The 18,063-nt window shown below is 36.7% G+C and overlaps 1 protein-coding gene across 2 annotated transcripts; it reads right to left on the bottom strand.

Annotated features, from left to right (window-relative positions):
- Positions 1-780: 780 nt before the first annotated feature.
- On the bottom strand, positions 781-17,142 carry rtn2a (reticulon 2a). 2 transcript variants are annotated; one of them, XM_027145665.2, is made up of 10 exons: positions 16,943-17,142; positions 14,541-14,594; positions 13,469-13,948; positions 12,507-12,695; positions 6,200-6,407; positions 5,958-6,096; positions 4,986-5,055; positions 4,214-4,260; positions 3,821-3,879; positions 781-3,716 (listed from the first exon to the last, which is right to left on the bottom strand). In XM_027145665.2, exons 1-10 carry the CDS (start codon positions 16,971-16,973, stop codon positions 3,641-3,643), a joined length of 1,353 nt encoding a protein of 450 aa, XP_027001466.1. In that variant the 5' UTR covers positions 16,974-17,142; the 3' UTR covers positions 781-3,640. The 2 variants fall into 2 exon arrangements, with proteins under 2 accessions (XP_027001466.1, XP_027001477.1); XM_027145676.2 differs by lacking the exons at positions 12,507-12,695; positions 13,469-13,948; positions 14,541-14,594; positions 16,943-17,142 and adding an exon at positions 9,759-9,914.
- Between the last annotated feature and the right edge of the window lie 921 nt (positions 17,143-18,063).

The following is an 18,063-nucleotide window of genomic DNA, read 5'->3' as shown; positions in this document are numbered from 1 at the left end:
CAAAATTGTGACAAAATTATATGTGTAACACACACACACACACACACACACACACACACACACACACACACACACACACACACACACACACACACACACACACACACACACACACACTCATAAGTGCATGTTTGTTGATGAGGATCGTAATAAGGATCTGCTGTTAAATAGAATAAATATACAAACATTACCAAATATACAAACATACTACAGAGTTATTTTCCTGCCACAATATGATTTATTGTCTGTAAAAACGATGGCTCTTTTTAAAAGCACTATTACAGAAGCTAAACTTTATTAAAGGTAATTACATGAAACGTGCTGTTTGGGCATTTACTTGTCATTTACTTTGTAATTATTTACTATTTGATTCGTGCTCCTTTGTGCATCACTTCATTTCTTTCTAATCAGGATACAAATTTGTTCGTGCAAAATACTGTAGATCATGTGTGTAGGTCGTAGGACATTTTTGTTAAGAACCTATTTGCTTTAGAGGTGTGTGTGTGTGTGTGTGTGTGTGTGTGTGTGTGTGTGTGTGTGTGTGTGTGTGTGTGTGTGTGTGTGTGTGTGTGTGTGTGTGTGTGTATGTGTGTGTGTGTGTGTGTCTCCATCTGGTGGAGACTCTGAGTGTTTTACGTTTGGTTTATTTATAAATTAGATGTAGAGATGAATATTTTATATCTGCAGAAACATAAACATGAGGGGAACTTATAACAATACTTTGACACACAATAACACACACAAACTTGTATTGCTGCATGTATGAGAAAAGACCACTCGTAATTTTAAGACCACTTTAATGTGTATTTCCATCATATTATTGCAAGAATCAAGATTTGTCTTTGCTTTTTGAAAATACAAAAAAGACCATGTTTAGTATTTTAGGATAAAAGAAAAAATACGGAGGTGTTCATAGAGCAAACGTCCTAGCATTTATACAGCATGGTATCTATTTCCAGCCCTAGATAGGCGCATTTCAGTAAAGTTGATTGATTTTCATGATCTAACACACATTGTGGTGTCTTAGAACAGGAAATTCACAAATCCATGCTGTCTTCTAGATGTAACTATAACACTGCTGATTTTGCTGTGCAGGATCTGGTGAGATATAGAACAATTTATTATTTGACTAAGTTAAATACTGGTATCAAATTTTTGTTTATTAGTTTAGGAGAATATGATGAACGTGTGAAAAACAGTGCAGAATGGTGGAACTTGTTTGGGCACAGCAAGCAACCACAATATCTCTCTGATTACATTTATAGCACTCTTACAGTATATGAATTAAGATTACTGCATTCCTCTATTAGGCTTCCAGTAACAGATAGCAGTGTCTGTAGAAAGCTGTCCAAAACCAGGCCCAGATATTTCCCAAAACAATTAAGATCAGGTTTATAAAAAAAAAATAAAAAAAATAAAAAATAACAAAGATAAGGGCCTAATTTAAGGTTTGAGGGAGAAGCTTGATCAATATGCAATCACAAGGACTTTGTTCTGACACTTTGTAAGATCATAGAGTTACAACACCGTAGAGTTACTACCTCTGTTCTAGATCACATCTGGCACTAAGTGAGTGTTATTAGCATTGCAGCAACACTGGATGTCTATTCCTAATAAACTTTATTCTTTAAGATTAGAAACAATTTCTTTTAGAGACATCATATACACTGTAATCCAAACCATATGACTGGAGTCACACACATCAGGTCTCCGGTCTAAATGGCAGCAGTAACACAACAGCAGTCATACTGCTTTCCACTTTCTGTTTGGATTAGAGCTCACATGTCATCATGCACATCATGTGCATTACCTAGTGATGAGCTTGAATTTCCATTTGAATTTAGAGCTTTGTGTGTATACTTTGGAGGTACAGCATTCTCATCACTATTTTTATGCATGTAAATATTACACCGTATTCTTACACACATCTGACGAGCATTAGATGAACAGAGATGTTCATTTAATGTACTTTATACTGAAGGGGATGTGTTATCGTAGGGAAAACACTAAATTGTGCAAGACAGGTGGTGACTACAGGGCTTGTGCACTAGAGAAAGGTGAAAAATATACACTTTATGCTAAAAGTAAGTGGACACACGACCTTTACACCCATATGAAAGCCAAACTGTTGGAAGCACACGATTGTATGGGTGTGTCTCAGTCAGCTTCCTAGATTAGTAATCATGGCACCGTTCAGATAACGGGACATTTTACGGACTGTATTAATCGTAAAAGCCTTCCAGTGCACCAGAACCTTTACTCTTTATATAACAATGCCACGAAGCACCGCATGAACCAAGTAACATCAATACTGAAAATGACTGCATATTTTCTGAAGCTTCTCCGACTTGTAAAAAACGATGGACGAGCTCTCAGCCAATTTCGATTACAAATTTAAGTAGATTGTTATCATATATTTAAACGATTACTTACGTTACATTATTATTTCCATTTACTGGAACTAAGAAGCCTAAACCTGTTCCAGCATGATAATGGGCTTGTGCACAAGGTGAGCTCTGTATGGACAAGTTTGTCGAAGGTTGAGATGGAAGAACTCAAGTGGCCTGTTACAGATTCCTGACCTCAACCCTGCAAAACACCTTTGAGATGAACCGGAACACTGACTGCACACCAGACCTCCTCGCCTGACATCAGTGCTGACTAATGCTCTTGTGGCTGAATGAACAAAAAATCCCCACAGCTATGCTCCAAACTCTAGTAAAAAGCCTTACCAGAATATAGGACAACAGCAAATTGAGACTAAATCTAAAATGCTATGTTCAAAAAACACACATGGGTGTGATGGTTGAATGTTCACATACCTTTGGGCATACAGTGTATCTCAATAAAGAAAGTTTCACTTGAGGGATTCAGAAAGGTGTTAATGTAAACAGAGTGTGTGTCTAATACAGTGGAGATATTAGAACCATTTATTTAACCATAATAACCCTCAAGGAACCAATTTATTTAAGAGACAGATGTACATCTGTTCACTATAGCTATATTGTAATGTTGAAAGAAAAACATAATTTTCTTATTTTAAAGAGGCATTAAAATAGCACAAAGAAAATGTTGGAAAAAGGAAATGATACAGGAGTTTTAATAGATCTCAGATCTCAGGATGTAACAGGATAAATTCGTAAGATCTTAACTGCACATATGTACGTGTACACAGATATACACATGACATTCTCATTAAAAACTGTCAAATGTGAAGGATGATTCAGTAAACTGGGCCTGGGGTTTCTTGAATTTGGCTCATCATTATGCAAACCCCAGTCTCTTATTTTTAAATGTTCTTGTGCATCACCTCATATGTTCAAGTTTGTAGGTTCGTTGATGTCGTCAATTTCCTCTTTTCCAGACAACTTTCAGAAATCCACTGATTGATTTCGAGGCCCTGCTACTTTTGTTTGTCGTCCCGCGGAATCTCATCATGCATCAAAAGAGTCATTTTAGACTCTTGAAAAACCAATGCTACCTTCTCTCCTCTAATTCACTCTTTTTTTACACAGTATCTTATTAGTCCCTGTTCTAGTAAATCTGAAAGTGGCGCTCTGAAAAACAGAATTGATTAAGACATCATAGTGACAGCCTATTGCTCCACCCTAATTTTCTTTCACTCCACCTCCAAGACGCCTCACTGGGATTTGGGTTTGGCGCCGCCTGGGGTGGGATCAGGGGCAGGGCCACCACCCTGGGCCAATCGATTCAGGCTGCATTGGAAAAGAGATACGCAATACCATTGCACAAATTCACTTAAGTTGTTGTTAAGCGTTTATTTTTTGTAAAAGAGAAAAAAATAAATATGAAAACTCACATGTCCTTAATGTTGTCAACATGAGCTTGAACCTTTGCAACCCAGTTGTCCACTTTTTCCTAAGTGGGAAGTGATACATGATAAGACCACTCTGGCAGACCAATAAGTGGTTAATTACAATAAAAATAAAAATAAAAATAATAAAAAAACAGTCTGCATGGTCATAGCTTAAAGCTAAAAATGCTGTAATATATAATATTTCTGTTATATTTTAGTGTATGCACATGATATAAACTGCATACAGGCACGCATTACATCACACACTCTGGCTTCTTAAACAGGGCACAGAACAGAATATCTGAGTGGATTAACAAACTTTGTGATTATACACCAAACAACTAACATATAATATTTGGAATATGATAAGTTAAATAAGAAAAATATAATTAATACCTGGTGCCGGTTGTAAAAGAGAGGGACAGAGAAGATAGCAATCACACCTATGGGAAAAAAAAATCCAGGCAGTACATTAAATACTGTGGTGTTGTAGCTTTGATTTGTTTTAATCCTCATTGTTACCCTGCAAATTCATTTGTAATTAATGTTTGCGATTACTAGATCACATTTAACAATGAAAGCGACATTCATATTTGTGATAAAGCTATAATTTGTGTACTAAAATACACTATATTAAAGTGGCATAAATCTAAATCTAAATATACTTGGTGGCATAAATCTAAATAAATAAATAAATAAATAAATAAATAAATAAATAAATAAATAAATGCACCTCCCAAAAAATGAATCTTCCAGTGTGGAAGATTTATAATAAATGCAAAACGCTTTCAGTAAGAATATAAAATGGGTCAGATTGACCTGAACACCACACAAGATTTAAACATTACACAGTGTTTTAATAAATTGTTTGGAGAACTACAAATTTGAAATGAAAGAGTCATTTGAAATTAGAAATGTAGAAAAAAATAGTACTAGCGTGGAACATTCTACAACACACTAGTGACAGTGAGCAGAAGATTCTTCTTCTATGTAGAATTTTTCTCTAGCATTAAAAAGTAGGATCCACTGGGTAGCATAGAAAATTTTCCATATTTGTTTTTCCATATTCTACACTAGTAATTACTTTTCTAAAAGGAAAATATGGAGAGAACTGATTTCTCACAGCCTTAAAATATTGTCTGATGTAAAAAAAAACGTGTGCACATACCGATAATAAGCAAAGTAAGGCCATTGCAAAGAGCTCCCAGATACGTCACCAGATACATCAACAACAGGAACTGCAAATAAAGAAATCATTCATTTAACGAATACACATAAATGTTCGAAGAGACACTCAAGGCTCACGTTACTGTCCAACTATGACCAAACCCTGGTCTTTGGAGGGATTTGTGGTGGAAGATGATATTATCCACTGATGAGCCTGTCAATCAACAACAGGAGTCTCACTTAATATTAGTCAGTGTGTTTATTCCAGTACAACCAACTGAAACTAGAAACCTCTCTTAACCCTCTACTTTTGGACTGCCCCATGACACATACCACTCAGGTCAGAATGAGGACCCAAGGATTCTGTGCTTGCTAAAAGTGTTCCTGTGCCTGCTGAACACAGTACTGGGTGCAGAGATTTAAGTTACTGTATATATGATGGCTAGAAGAATGGCAGTCTCTTAAAATGTTACGAGTAATCAACTGGACGTTTAGGACCCTGGTTTTTATGATCAAGGATTAAAAATATCTAGTCTAAGAACAATTCTAATAAGGCTATATTAACATGTTTGGTTTACCCATTCAAGAATTTTACAAAAAAACAAAACAAAAAAAAACCAACTGTGTATATCTGCAAAACATGTTGTGAGAAAATAACTTTTTCAATGAAATTATATTCCTTTGGGGTGGAATTGTTATGGCTTCACAGAGATGTAATATTTCGCCTGTGCTCAGAGGGGTGTTGATAGGTGCTACATGGAGTGGGTACAAAAATACAACTACACAGGCAGTTTGAATGTTTCAGAAATAAAACTGGACATAATGGAAATAAACTGGTCTACATCCAGCCAGACTTGTAATACACCATGGTTAGCTAACATATTATGCTTGTTATGACACTAATTCCCACAGTCTACAACCAAAATGGTTATCGCTCCTTCTTGAATAAATGTTTTCTATTCATGAATCTCACCTTAAGAGAGTCAAACAGGCAAGCTACGAAGATGAGGCGCTTCAGTGTGTCCAGAGCAGCAAAGCACAGGAATATAGCTCTCTGCATATAGTGTTCAGCTTGTTCTCCAGACAGACCGATGTCCACTTCTAGATAAGATCTGTAGAATATACATACAAAACAGATTCACGTAATGTAGCCATTCCTTATTACAGTCCCGAAGTGATTGAGACAGAAAAAAAATGAGAAAGGGTCATACTCACTGGAAGGGGTGTGCCCCATCTCTGAGCTGAAAAGCATGCAGCAAGTTGCAGTAGATTCGCACAGAAATGGTAAAGCACACAATAGCCAGCGAAAGAGTGGAGAGCACAGTGATGATACTGAGCTGGAAGAGAGACAGCAGGCCCACCACCAGGCCGGTGAACACCATGCCTGTCCGCTCAGTGTCTTTCCAGTAGATCAGATCCGTTACTAAGGAGAGACAAGAACATGGACCACTGACCAGACCTTGTGGTGTACCACAGCTGTGGCAGTGATGTACATAGCATGAGTGGCATTATAGTAAATGTTGCACTGATAAGGATATGAGATCAGACACCACAGCATTGCTGGGGAATTTTATAGATGTTTTACCTAACAAGCACTTTATTAGAGCCCAACCTTGATGGACTACCTTTTAGATGGCCACTTTATCACTGTACAATTCAGGGAAATCTTCCGCTAGCCTTACATCAGTGTCAACATTTCAGTCTGTACCGACACTGTGGGATGCTTTTTTTTGTTGTTGTTGGTGAATTGTTAAACATCTCATATGTGACACTGTGGTGATTAAAAGCCCAAGCAACAGTGATCTACCACTTGTAACAGGGCACTAATAAGGCAGGACTAAGTTAGTGTCACAGCATTATACGTAAACCAGGAGGGACCTTTAAGGTGGTAGTCCTGTGGTAGTATCTCAGTGTACAGTATAAGGTATAGCAGATGAGGGCTGACAAAGTGTGCAAAAGTAAATAACTGCATATCAAAAAAATGACCTAAATAGTAAATGTACATGATAAAATGACTGGTGTATGTACATATAAGCTAATATGCAGGGATAGCAAACAAAGTGATACTTAATATGCATGAGTAATACAACTGTGAAAACATAAAATACTTAAAATTTCCAAAAATCGATTCTGCTTATTCTCAACACTTATATTTCTGGTAAATATGGCAGAGTGAGCAAGGACAGTAAGGACAGACTTTAGGGTTCTCTGGGGCTAAATATAGCCTCAAGAAAAGGGTGGGAAATTCAGAATTTAACTATAGCTACAAAAGCACCTGTTGACAGAACTCTAACAGCATCTAGCCCCCTGTCAACACCTCGCCTGTCTCAGAGTTTCCAAACTGAAGTCTGGTGGCACAGTGCAATCAAGATTTGCATTTATAAAGTGACATTTCCCCTGTTTTCTGCATCCTTAGATTGATTAACTCATAAAAGGGAAATCTTGGGTGGGACTCGTAAGATATTGCAGTGATTATGATTCATTTATCTTTCAACTCGCTCCTTTTGAAGATATTAGCTTTCGGATTTCAAAAGAGGCATGCACAATGTGTGAATGTTATTAATTGCCTTCTAACCACATTTCCTTGTCTGGATGGATTACAGAGGCTCAGCCAATAGACGACATGTAGATGACATCTCGGTAATCTGTTGCAAATTACATCAGTGGTAATGCCGTTCATGCCTGGCCTTCAGACGTGAGTGACGGAGTGCAACAGCAGATTGAACATTTATAATCAGCTACTGTAAGACCTGTAAGACACTGAGTACACATACACCTGCCTGTTGTCTAAGCAGGTGACCCTGCAGACTAATTTCACGTGGCTCACTTTAGTCACCACACACTCCCTTCCATCTGTGCATGTGCACGTTAAAGCTAATAACATGATTGGTGTTTACCTAACGTGTTAAATGTTAAAATGTTTAAAACTATTGAAATACACAATTGGTCAACAATATAATTATTCTCTTCTTTAATTTAGTTTTCTAGAATCAGTTATGTTTGAGAATTTTCTATTAAGTATTTAATATTATTAAATAATACTATTTTTTCTCCTCTTTTTTGTTAAATAGTATTTTTTTTCTATAAAGGTTAACAATAAAATAGAAATATATAACAACAGAAAGTACTTTATAGTTTTGTTTGTTGTTTGTTTGATTCTTGTTATTTAAATGTAGGACTGCTATTAACAAAAGATTGATATGTGATACAGAATATAATGATTGTTTATCATCTGTTATTGGCATCATTATGGACATATTCCTGTCTTGTATTCCAGGTATAGCTTTCAGATCTGCTCTATGACTGAATACATTATCGTGCATTATGACAAAGTCTTTAAATATGTGAATTGCCGTTACACAAACTTTTATATACTTAGATATAGACAACTTAATAAAATGATTATATCACTTATTTGTTGGCCAGATTTTGTTGTTGTAACAGAAGCTTATATAGTTCATATATCTTATCCCAGTCAGAATCCATTGCATATGCATATGTACGATTCGTTAATGCATCATTATAAGTGGAAACATTAATTATACACTTTCTAGATGGTGAGATTTATCACGTGATTCATTTATTAGAGCTTCAAAGATAACAAAATATTGTTTTAAATTCGGATAAATTTTAATTCTGAATATAAGTTACAAATGTTACAAATAATATAACTTTAAAGATTTCAGATTGGTCACATATAATGGACATTTTTCTTTTTTATTTAAAAGTATATGATTTTGCACTGCTGTGAATACTGCTAAAGATTGCTAATTTTCCTCAAAGCATTGTTAAGTGTTCTAGCAGGTAACTGCATTTGGGAAACTGGACCTTGCTATATTAAATAAATAAATAAATAAATAAATAGATAGATAGATAGATAGATAGATAGATAGATAGATAGATAGATAGATAGATAGATAGATAGATAGATAGATAGATAGATAGATAGATAGATAGATAGATAAATAAATAAATAAATAATGCATTACATTCTCCAATCACACTGCACAAAGACCTAATCCCAAAGGTTCGAATTTTGATATTCATTCTCAAACATCTGCAAGCTCGTGTTCTACAGTATATGCTTAGAAAACAGCCAACTTAAGATGTCAAGAATAAATGTACTGTACGTTAAATCAAACCAAGGTGCAGTAGATAAAACAGTATGATGCTACTGTGATGAAGATATTAGTCGCAGTAGGACAATATAACAGTGTCCTGCTTTTTATTTATTTATTTATCTATCTATCTATCTATCTATCTATCTATCTATCTATCTATCTATCTATCTATCTATCTATCTATCTATCTATCTATCTATCTATTTATTTATTTATTTATTATTGTGCACTTCCATATTTATTGCTTAATGACATGACAGAAAGATAACACCAAGGCCAGATACAACAGATACAACCCTTAATCCTTTTAAACACGCCCATCAAGTCTTCACATACACACATGTGCACACGCATACACTAATGAGAAGTTCTTGATGAATTCTTTCATATTTGGATTATTTCTTAGCAGTATAACACACTCCTCCTCTCTAACTAACTGTCTGAAATGAGCAGAAAAAAAACAAGACAAGCCCAACTGCAAATTCTGCAACGACACTCCCACAGGAGACCAACGTTCTCAAAGCAAGCATAATCAGTAGAGAGCTGAAACTAGATCAGAGTAGTCCAGGTTGAGACTTACAGATTTGTTTAGGCTTAATTTTTTTTGCAGCAGTAACAACATTAAGTTTTTGGGTACTTTCAAGATTCCTCACCTTTGCTGGCCATTTCGTGGAGCTGCTGGAGGTTGAGGCCTTTCCTGCTTGTCTCTGCCTCCTTGCTCTGCTCAGACCAATGAAGCTTTTTTGGCCTGCACTCTGCTAAAGACAGCCCCCCATCCCACCAGCTAAAAATAGCTTAGCTCCATTATTACCGTCCAAACCAAGAAGACAGTGGTGGTTTTATGTGCACACAAGAGGGGGACAAAGAGGCACGCTTATGCATACACACCATGATGGACTGACAGTGAGAAACGCCAGATACAAACAAGTATTCTGTATCAATAACAAACCATACAAGCAAGGTCTTCATGACATGTAGTATGTCAACTGAAGACATGCAGATTATGTCCATTTGTTTCGTACAAAAGAAAATGCCTATCTGGCTATAGAATGGTGTATTTATTGCATAGTTCAACAGGGCAAAGTAAGCGTTCATCCTTGTAAGAAGAGAGTGGAAGCCATATTGAATATTTCACTGCTTACTACTACCTCACATCTGCCTTTGTACAGCCACCATGCTGGATCTGGCATGTGTATACTGTGTGTACACACTCCATCTCTCTCTACTGTGTGTGAGTGCAAACATTCAAGCAAGCAGCAGGACCCCAGCATTAGAACATCATCCCAGCAATCTCTAGGGACTGTTGCCACGGAGACCCAATTAAGCTTTGTTGGCTAAAACATATTCCCTTCCAGCTAGTGTTAGGAATCTTGAAAAGAATCCTGTCTCCTGTTTAGTGTGCTGACTTCATGATTTTGGTGCTTTGTGTAGATCTGGGTCTCCAGGCTTGTTCACAAAATGCCGCCGTATCTGCAGGATTTCAATCAGCTGAAAAGAGCTAGCACTAACAGCCAGCTATGATTAATTAATAAACAAATGCAATCAACTGTGGCTCTTGCTTGGCTGGAAGGCAGATAATATTTGACAGCTTGTATATCTGTTGAGTATATCTGACTAAAAATGATGGACCATAATGATACATTACATACAGTAAAATTGGTCAAATTAGTCGAAGAAATGTGAAAATAATAATAATAATAATAATAATAATAATAATAATAATAATAATAATAATAATAATAATATATTTTGTTAAACAGTAATTCTAACAGGCATAGTCTTGAGTGAAGTGAAGAGTAACTGAAACATATGACAAGACAGGCAAAACCAGTTTTCATAAAGCATCGTCTCTCTATTTATTTACTTTTTTATTTATTCGCTTTGAAGTAATATATGGGCAACTTGCAGGCAAAACCAGTCAAACACAGAACCCCTTACACACTGTAGTGTATCTTCTCTCCTCTTTAATTATAGCAGGTTTCAAAGTAAATGTGGCAAAAGACAGCAAAGGGAGACAGGATCTGTGTTTGACTGAAACAAAAGTACTTAATTTCATACTTCATTTTAAATTTCAATTCTTCAGTCACACATCAGTCAGCTACAGATTTCATAACACCAATTTAAAATCAATTTTGATTTTTGCGTTTAGATTGAAATTTCCAATAGCATGTTTCTCAGTTCATCTATGAGATTAGGCTGGGCATTATGATGATGTAAAATCGATATTGTCACAATCACAATCACATGGATTGACAGTACTCGTTATTGTCAGGGATCAGCCCGGACTTTCTGGCCATGTGCTACTGTTGTTGTTGTTGTCACGTGTCTGCCCCGCCTTTGTCTGCTCCTCCCTGTCTCCACACCTGATCCTAATTGTGTCATCATTGTCTTTCATATATAAGTGAGCCGCGTTGCCGATGGCAGCGCGGAATCATTAGTTACGTTTAGTTACGTGTACCTTAGTCATTGTTAAGTGTCGTCATCTGTATTGCTTTAGTTCTCGTCATTTACTGTCTTTGTCTTTATCATTTGTTAAACCCCATTCATTTGAAGCTATCCTGTGCATGGGTCCATCTCCTTCCTTCCCTGGTTGTGACAGTTATAACACAATATTAATAAACAAATTAATACAATCTCTGATTGGAAGTGGCAAATTAATTGATACAATTATATAATAAGACAATAAAAATAAAAATACTGTTTTTTTTACAGTATTTTTTATGCAACACTCCTATTTTATTATATTTTTTTTACCAAACCTAAATCTTGTGATATACTGCATAACAAGGTATCATAGAATGAGGCGATCAGTGCTATGAGAATGCCGATCCATTCTGAGACGATCAGTGCTATGAGATATTTCATCTGAAGGCTAAGCCATTGGGTTTGCAGCAGTCACTTAATATATTGTGTGTTTAATTGTGACACCCAGGCTACTTTATTACACAAACATGATTGCATCAATTCTATTAACCTCACCTTGAATGTATGTTTGTATGTGTGTATAATTGTATGTTTTATTATATACTACATTATCTTGCTGTAGAATATGCCTGATACAGTATATACTACTACTACTACCACTACTACTACTACTACTACTACTACTACTACTACTACTACTAATAATAATAATAATAATAATAATAATAATAATAATAATAGTTATAGCCTTTGTTAATGGGGTAGAAGTCATATTTCCTTCAGATTTTTTAAACTAAATTTACTTTTTAAGCTAATGTAATACAGTAAAGAATATTTAGGAGAAAGTCACCATCAGGAGGATCCTAGATGACCTTTCAGAAAGGCTCTTTAAACCCATCAAAGTGCCCTGTGTTTGATTCATTACTTCAGAATGAACCACACTGACACTAATATTTAGTCTATATTTTTAGTCTTACCTGCGATCTGGATGTGTATTGTTGGCCACTCTGATAGATTAAGTGTAGAAAACCACTGTTCCCTGGTGGGCTCTTCCTGAGTGTTTTGATCAATGGGATTTTGTGATGTTTGTGGCGCGTCTCCCTCAGTTTGCGATGTGGCTGTGGATTCTGTGCCAACATATGGCTCTGATGACTGAAGCCGTTTAGCTGTGGAGATGATAAAAAGGTAAGCTACCACTCTTTAGATGGAATTCATCCCTAGACTGTAACTACAAAGGTGGAATCATACAATTGTACAGACTTGTCTTTTTGAATGCTTTACAATTTCCATTTACTGCTAAGCGGGATAAACAGGAACACTGACTGTACCCCAGGCCTTTATACCTAACAACGACACTAATCGCCTTAATACGTGTTCCGAAATGTATTGGAAAAGTCGTCCCAGAAGAGTGGAGGTTGTTATTAAAGTCTGGCATAGGATGTTCACCAAGCATATATGGATGTGACAGGTCAGGTGTACACTTACTTTTGCCATATAGTGGTACTGATCTTACTAATGTTTGGTAATAGTAAGCAATTTAAGTAATATACTGTACAATTGTATCAAATATTGACATACACTGTTTACATATTAAATTTTTAATAATTGTTTGATTTTTATGGCTGTCCTCATGTTGGTTGAGTAAGTGTGTATCTGAGGGAGTCAGATGAAGTCATGTAATTAGTTTTACACTGTAGTGAGTGAATCATATCAGATCACCAGTCAGAAAGCATCAGGCAGCTTAAGTGCACATACACATATTCATACACACATATCTATATATCATAAACATTTTAAAATAGCACATATTCCAAGTTTTATCAGCTGATCCTATGTTAAATGATACCTTTATACATTATACATAGAGTCTAGCATACTAAATTATTTATATATATTTTTCCATCATGGTCTTAGTGAGGACTGAGGTGTGATATCGTACCTTCACAACTCTTTGTAACATAGCATGTCTCCTGTAATGTGATCTCCTCTATTTCGCACTGTAATTCATCATTAGGAGCGTAGTCTATACCCTGAGCAGAGGACTCTATAGTTCGACTGTGGCTCTCCACTGATTCAGGAAGTTGGTTTTCCACAATCTGCTCCTCCTCCTCTCCACTCATGAAGGCAAGGGGGTCCCACTCGACAACGGGGGAGTCTGGAGGTAAAAAGGTTTCCACAGTGTCCATACGACGTAATGAGCCTTGTCTTCCTCTCCCTCCTGTTCTCCGTCTGCCTGAGTCTCTCCGTCCGGAGCTCTCGCCCTCGGAGAAGGCAATGTATGAGAATGTGAGCTCAAAGGAGTTCTGCCGGGGGGTACCCCACATGGAGGAACTACTAAAGTCATCTTCAGGGCCTTCTTCATCCTCAGACCACTCCCGTGCTGTTAGGAGCTCCGGGAAATCTGACTCCTCATTACCACCTAGGGCAAAAATGGGAGCAGTAATATCAGTGCTGGTGTAGGAGTAGCAGCATAGAACAGAAGAAAAGGTCTGGACATGATGGTAAAAATCCACTATATAATTTAACAATTTGTTTTACAAACCATCCTAAACAGTCCAGTAATTTAATATAGCTTAAATGATGACAAGTACCATGTTCAAATTAAATGTGTCGCTGTTACTACTGCTTGGTTTTAATTTGTAAGCTAACATTAGCTGACTTGCTGGAGAGGTAACGTTAACTAAACTAACTACTTAGCTGGCAATCAAAAAAATGCACCGCATTGATAGCACTAAGGAAAGAAAAGTGAATACTGAAATACCACAAAGAATGAACAAAAAACAAGAAGTGTTCCATAAATATATTTTCAAACATCTTCACTCAGCTACTTTATAATTTGGTAGGTCATTGTGTGCACATACTTGTTTAGCAGCATTAGCTAAGCTAGCCAGCTGCTATAACCCAGCACAGAACTAGGGCTGCCAGTTACATAGCTGACTGAGCAATTGCTAATTGGTGTCTAATGTTCATAAAAGGGAGACTAAGCCGCTAGAAAGTTAAGTAATCCTTACCATCTGTACAGGGAGGAGTAGAGTCAGGTGTTGAGGAGACAGAGCCAAACTCCTCTGAAACAGAAGAACATAACTTATTCCCAAATCCCTTACCAGCACACAAACACTGCCATGCTTATTTGAACCAAATAACTCATAATGTACCCAAACAACTCATACTGTACCCGCATAACCCATAATGTACCCAAACAACTCATACTGTACCCACATAACCCATACTGTACCCAAACAACTCATAATGTATCCAAATAACTCATACTGTACCCACATAACCAATACTGTACCAAACAACTCATACTGTACCCACATAACCAATACTGTACCTAAACAACTCATACTGTACCCACATAACTCATACTGTACCCAAACTACCCATAGCGTACCCAAACAACTCATGATGTATCCAAATAACTCATACTGTACCCACATAACCCATACTGTACCCATATAACCCATACTGTACCCATATAACCCATACTGTACCCAAACTACCCATACTGTACCCAAACTACCCATACTGTACCCAAACAACTCATGCTGTACCCAAAAAAAATTGTGCTGTGTATCCAATCATCTTATATCAGTTTACAATTAATATAATATACACAAATAATAAAAATTACACATATTAGCTTATGAACATGCAGATATTCACATTGAGCATGTAGTTAGATTATAAAAAGTAAAGACCTATGTTGGAGTAAAACACCTTATCTACATTCACATCTGCATTCACATCTGCATTAACATATTTGCTATTATTTGAATCTGAAAAATATGTCCACATGTCCATCCTTTACAATGCTAGAGGGGTGCAGGGAACCTGGAGTCTATCCCAGAAGACTCGCTGCCCAAGGCAGGTGATACCCCGGACAGGATGTCAGTCTATCACAGGGCACAATTGCATACACACTTTAGATCATTTAGAGATGCCATTCAACCTACTGTACAATGCACATCTTTGGACTGGGGGAGGAAACCAGAGTGCCTGTAAGAAGCACCTGAGCCACACACATGGGGGAGGCAGAAATTGAACCCCCAAACTTGGAGGTACAGTATGAGGCAAATGTGTACTCCGTACTCACCAAAATATTGCAAAACATTTTGTCCATTAAGATTGGGATAAAAGATAGTGTGGACTCTTATTCTGCATAATTACTGTAAAACTTTTTCAGTTAATATTTAAAGCTTTCCTGGAAACACTTTCATGAGACAACAGAGAAATGAGAGTGGATTGATATCATAAAATAGTTTCAAGCTTCATATTTATTGTCAGAATAATACTGATGTATTTAACTCATTTTCTGGAGAATGAACAGCGTGCAAATTGGACACAATGTCACTTTGTCACTTTACAGGCCTATGTAACATAATCAACATTTAAAGCAATGATGTCTTAAGTAACGTGCATAATTCTGGGTTTAAATTACCCTGAAAGTTACCCTTAATGTTCTTTGTGTCTACATAAGACAGGTGTTACACTAGGTGTTACAGAAACTGAACTATGACCAGAAGTTTAGCTATGACCAGACGTTTAGCTATGAAAATGAGGTTTCTGACAAACCTATTCAGTAATAACAATAAAATGGTAATCAGAACATAAATGTCACAGATTGGGGAAAATGGTCAAATTGTTTCTCAGAAAAAATAAAACAGTAGAGAAAAGTAGTGCTATAAACTGTATCTTTTCTGGTTGCTTGGATTGGGGTGGAAAGGGATGAGGCTACTATAAAGGGTACACTTATAATTCCCTTTAACTCGAAAGGGGCATGTACTGTAATGCACCTTTAAAGCTTTACTCTAAACAGTAATTATGTCTTTTAAATATATAAAAATGTACTATTCTGCTATTTGATTATATCATGTTGCTTAAATATGAAAGGCTCCAGTTAATATGCACTGTTCTGTACATTGCATGCATAGGAGAGGCCTTACTGTAAGTGAGACAAAGCACACACAGCACCCATGGACCCACCCGTAAGTGCAGTTCAATGTGAATTATAACAATAATAAAATACTGGGACAGCACAAAGGTGGGAAAGCACACAGTCTGCTATCAATGCTATTAATACATGTAATGTACTCCTAACACATGTAGACGTTGTACAGAGGCAAACATCAGCACCAGAGCATCAACACAAACAAATTAGCCAAACCAGGCATCATTATTAGAGGAGGAATAAGAAGAGGATGATGATGTTTTATACATTTTCTCAACAAAGACAGCTGGAAACGAAAAGTTGTCATATACAACCAAACCATACTAAATAACATGCCTTTTTGCGCACTATATTGCCATATTAATTAGTACTTTAGTATACACTGCTGTATAACACATAATGCATGTACAGGGAGGAGAGGATGCTAAGATGCTGCTGATGGAAAAAAACAAAGATACTCACTGCAGTGGGAGAATCCTAAAACCTGACCCATGCTCCATCAAGGCGCTGCTGGGCCTGACCGCTCCTCTCTCCCCCCTCCAGCGCCCATCAGTACTCACTCATCCGCTGGATTTCCTCTCTTCTTTTCCAGATCCCTCACATTCTGCTGTTCCGCTCCTCCTTCACACTCTCCTCCTTTCCACCCATCCTATAACGCGCCTCTGGATCGCGCTACCTCCTTTTGGTTATATGGGTTGCCAGATTGGTACGAACTGCTCGTTCTCTCTCTCTCTCTCTCTCTCTCTCTCTCTCTCTCTCTCTCTCTCTCTCTCTCTCTCTCTCTCTCTCTCTCTCCCTCTCTCTGTCTTTGTGTGTGTGTGTGTGTGTGTGTGTGTGTGTGTGTGTGTGTGTGTGTGTGTGTGTGTGTGTGTGTGTGTGTGTGGTGTTGTGATTTGTTACAGTCTATGGAGTACTTTGGCACTATAGTGAAAATACAGAGGATAATTCTTTTACCATTTTTATTGTTATTCCATTCAGTTTGGGAATCATTTGAACCAAATGATCGAGATAATCTAGAGTGATTCTTGTCCTTTTAAAGGATACATCCAGAAAGACTTGCATATCACTATAATTACAATTAACATGTGGTCATGCAAGATTTATTAACGTAATTGAATTCAGATTTTACATTTTCGGTTTAACCATCTTCAACAAAATGTTCTTCTATTTTTATTTACCTAAACAGTGTGATGCAGCAGCGCTTTAGTCCCTTAGTCTATCCATCTGTCTTAAATTCTTTTTCATATACTCTACTCACATAGAGTATCTAATTCTTAATGCCATAATGTTTGTCACCTAATAAATAACTGGCCAAGCTGAGCTGAATCTCTGCTGTAACACCACACACTGTGTAATATAGCTGCATTGCATTATGGAATCTTGAGTCCAGCATTTGTTGTCTACATTACTTTTATGCAAATATTTTGATGTATATAAAATACATTCTCTTAGTTCTGGCTGAGTTTATATTCCCCCCTTTATGTTCCCAATATGTATTTACAATTCCATTCAATTTGATTTTCCAAATATATTACATTAGAAAAAAGTATTTTTTTGTTTGCAGAAACTGAAAAACAATATGC

This window comes from Tachysurus fulvidraco, chromosome 11 (assembly GCF_022655615.1).
Source record: "Tachysurus fulvidraco isolate hzauxx_2018 chromosome 11, HZAU_PFXX_2.0, whole genome shotgun sequence".
Lineage (NCBI taxonomy): Eukaryota > Metazoa > Chordata > Actinopteri > Siluriformes > Bagridae > Tachysurus > Tachysurus fulvidraco.
The sequence above is the reverse complement of the archived record's forward strand: the minus strand, read 5'-3'. Positions and strand labels throughout refer to the sequence as shown.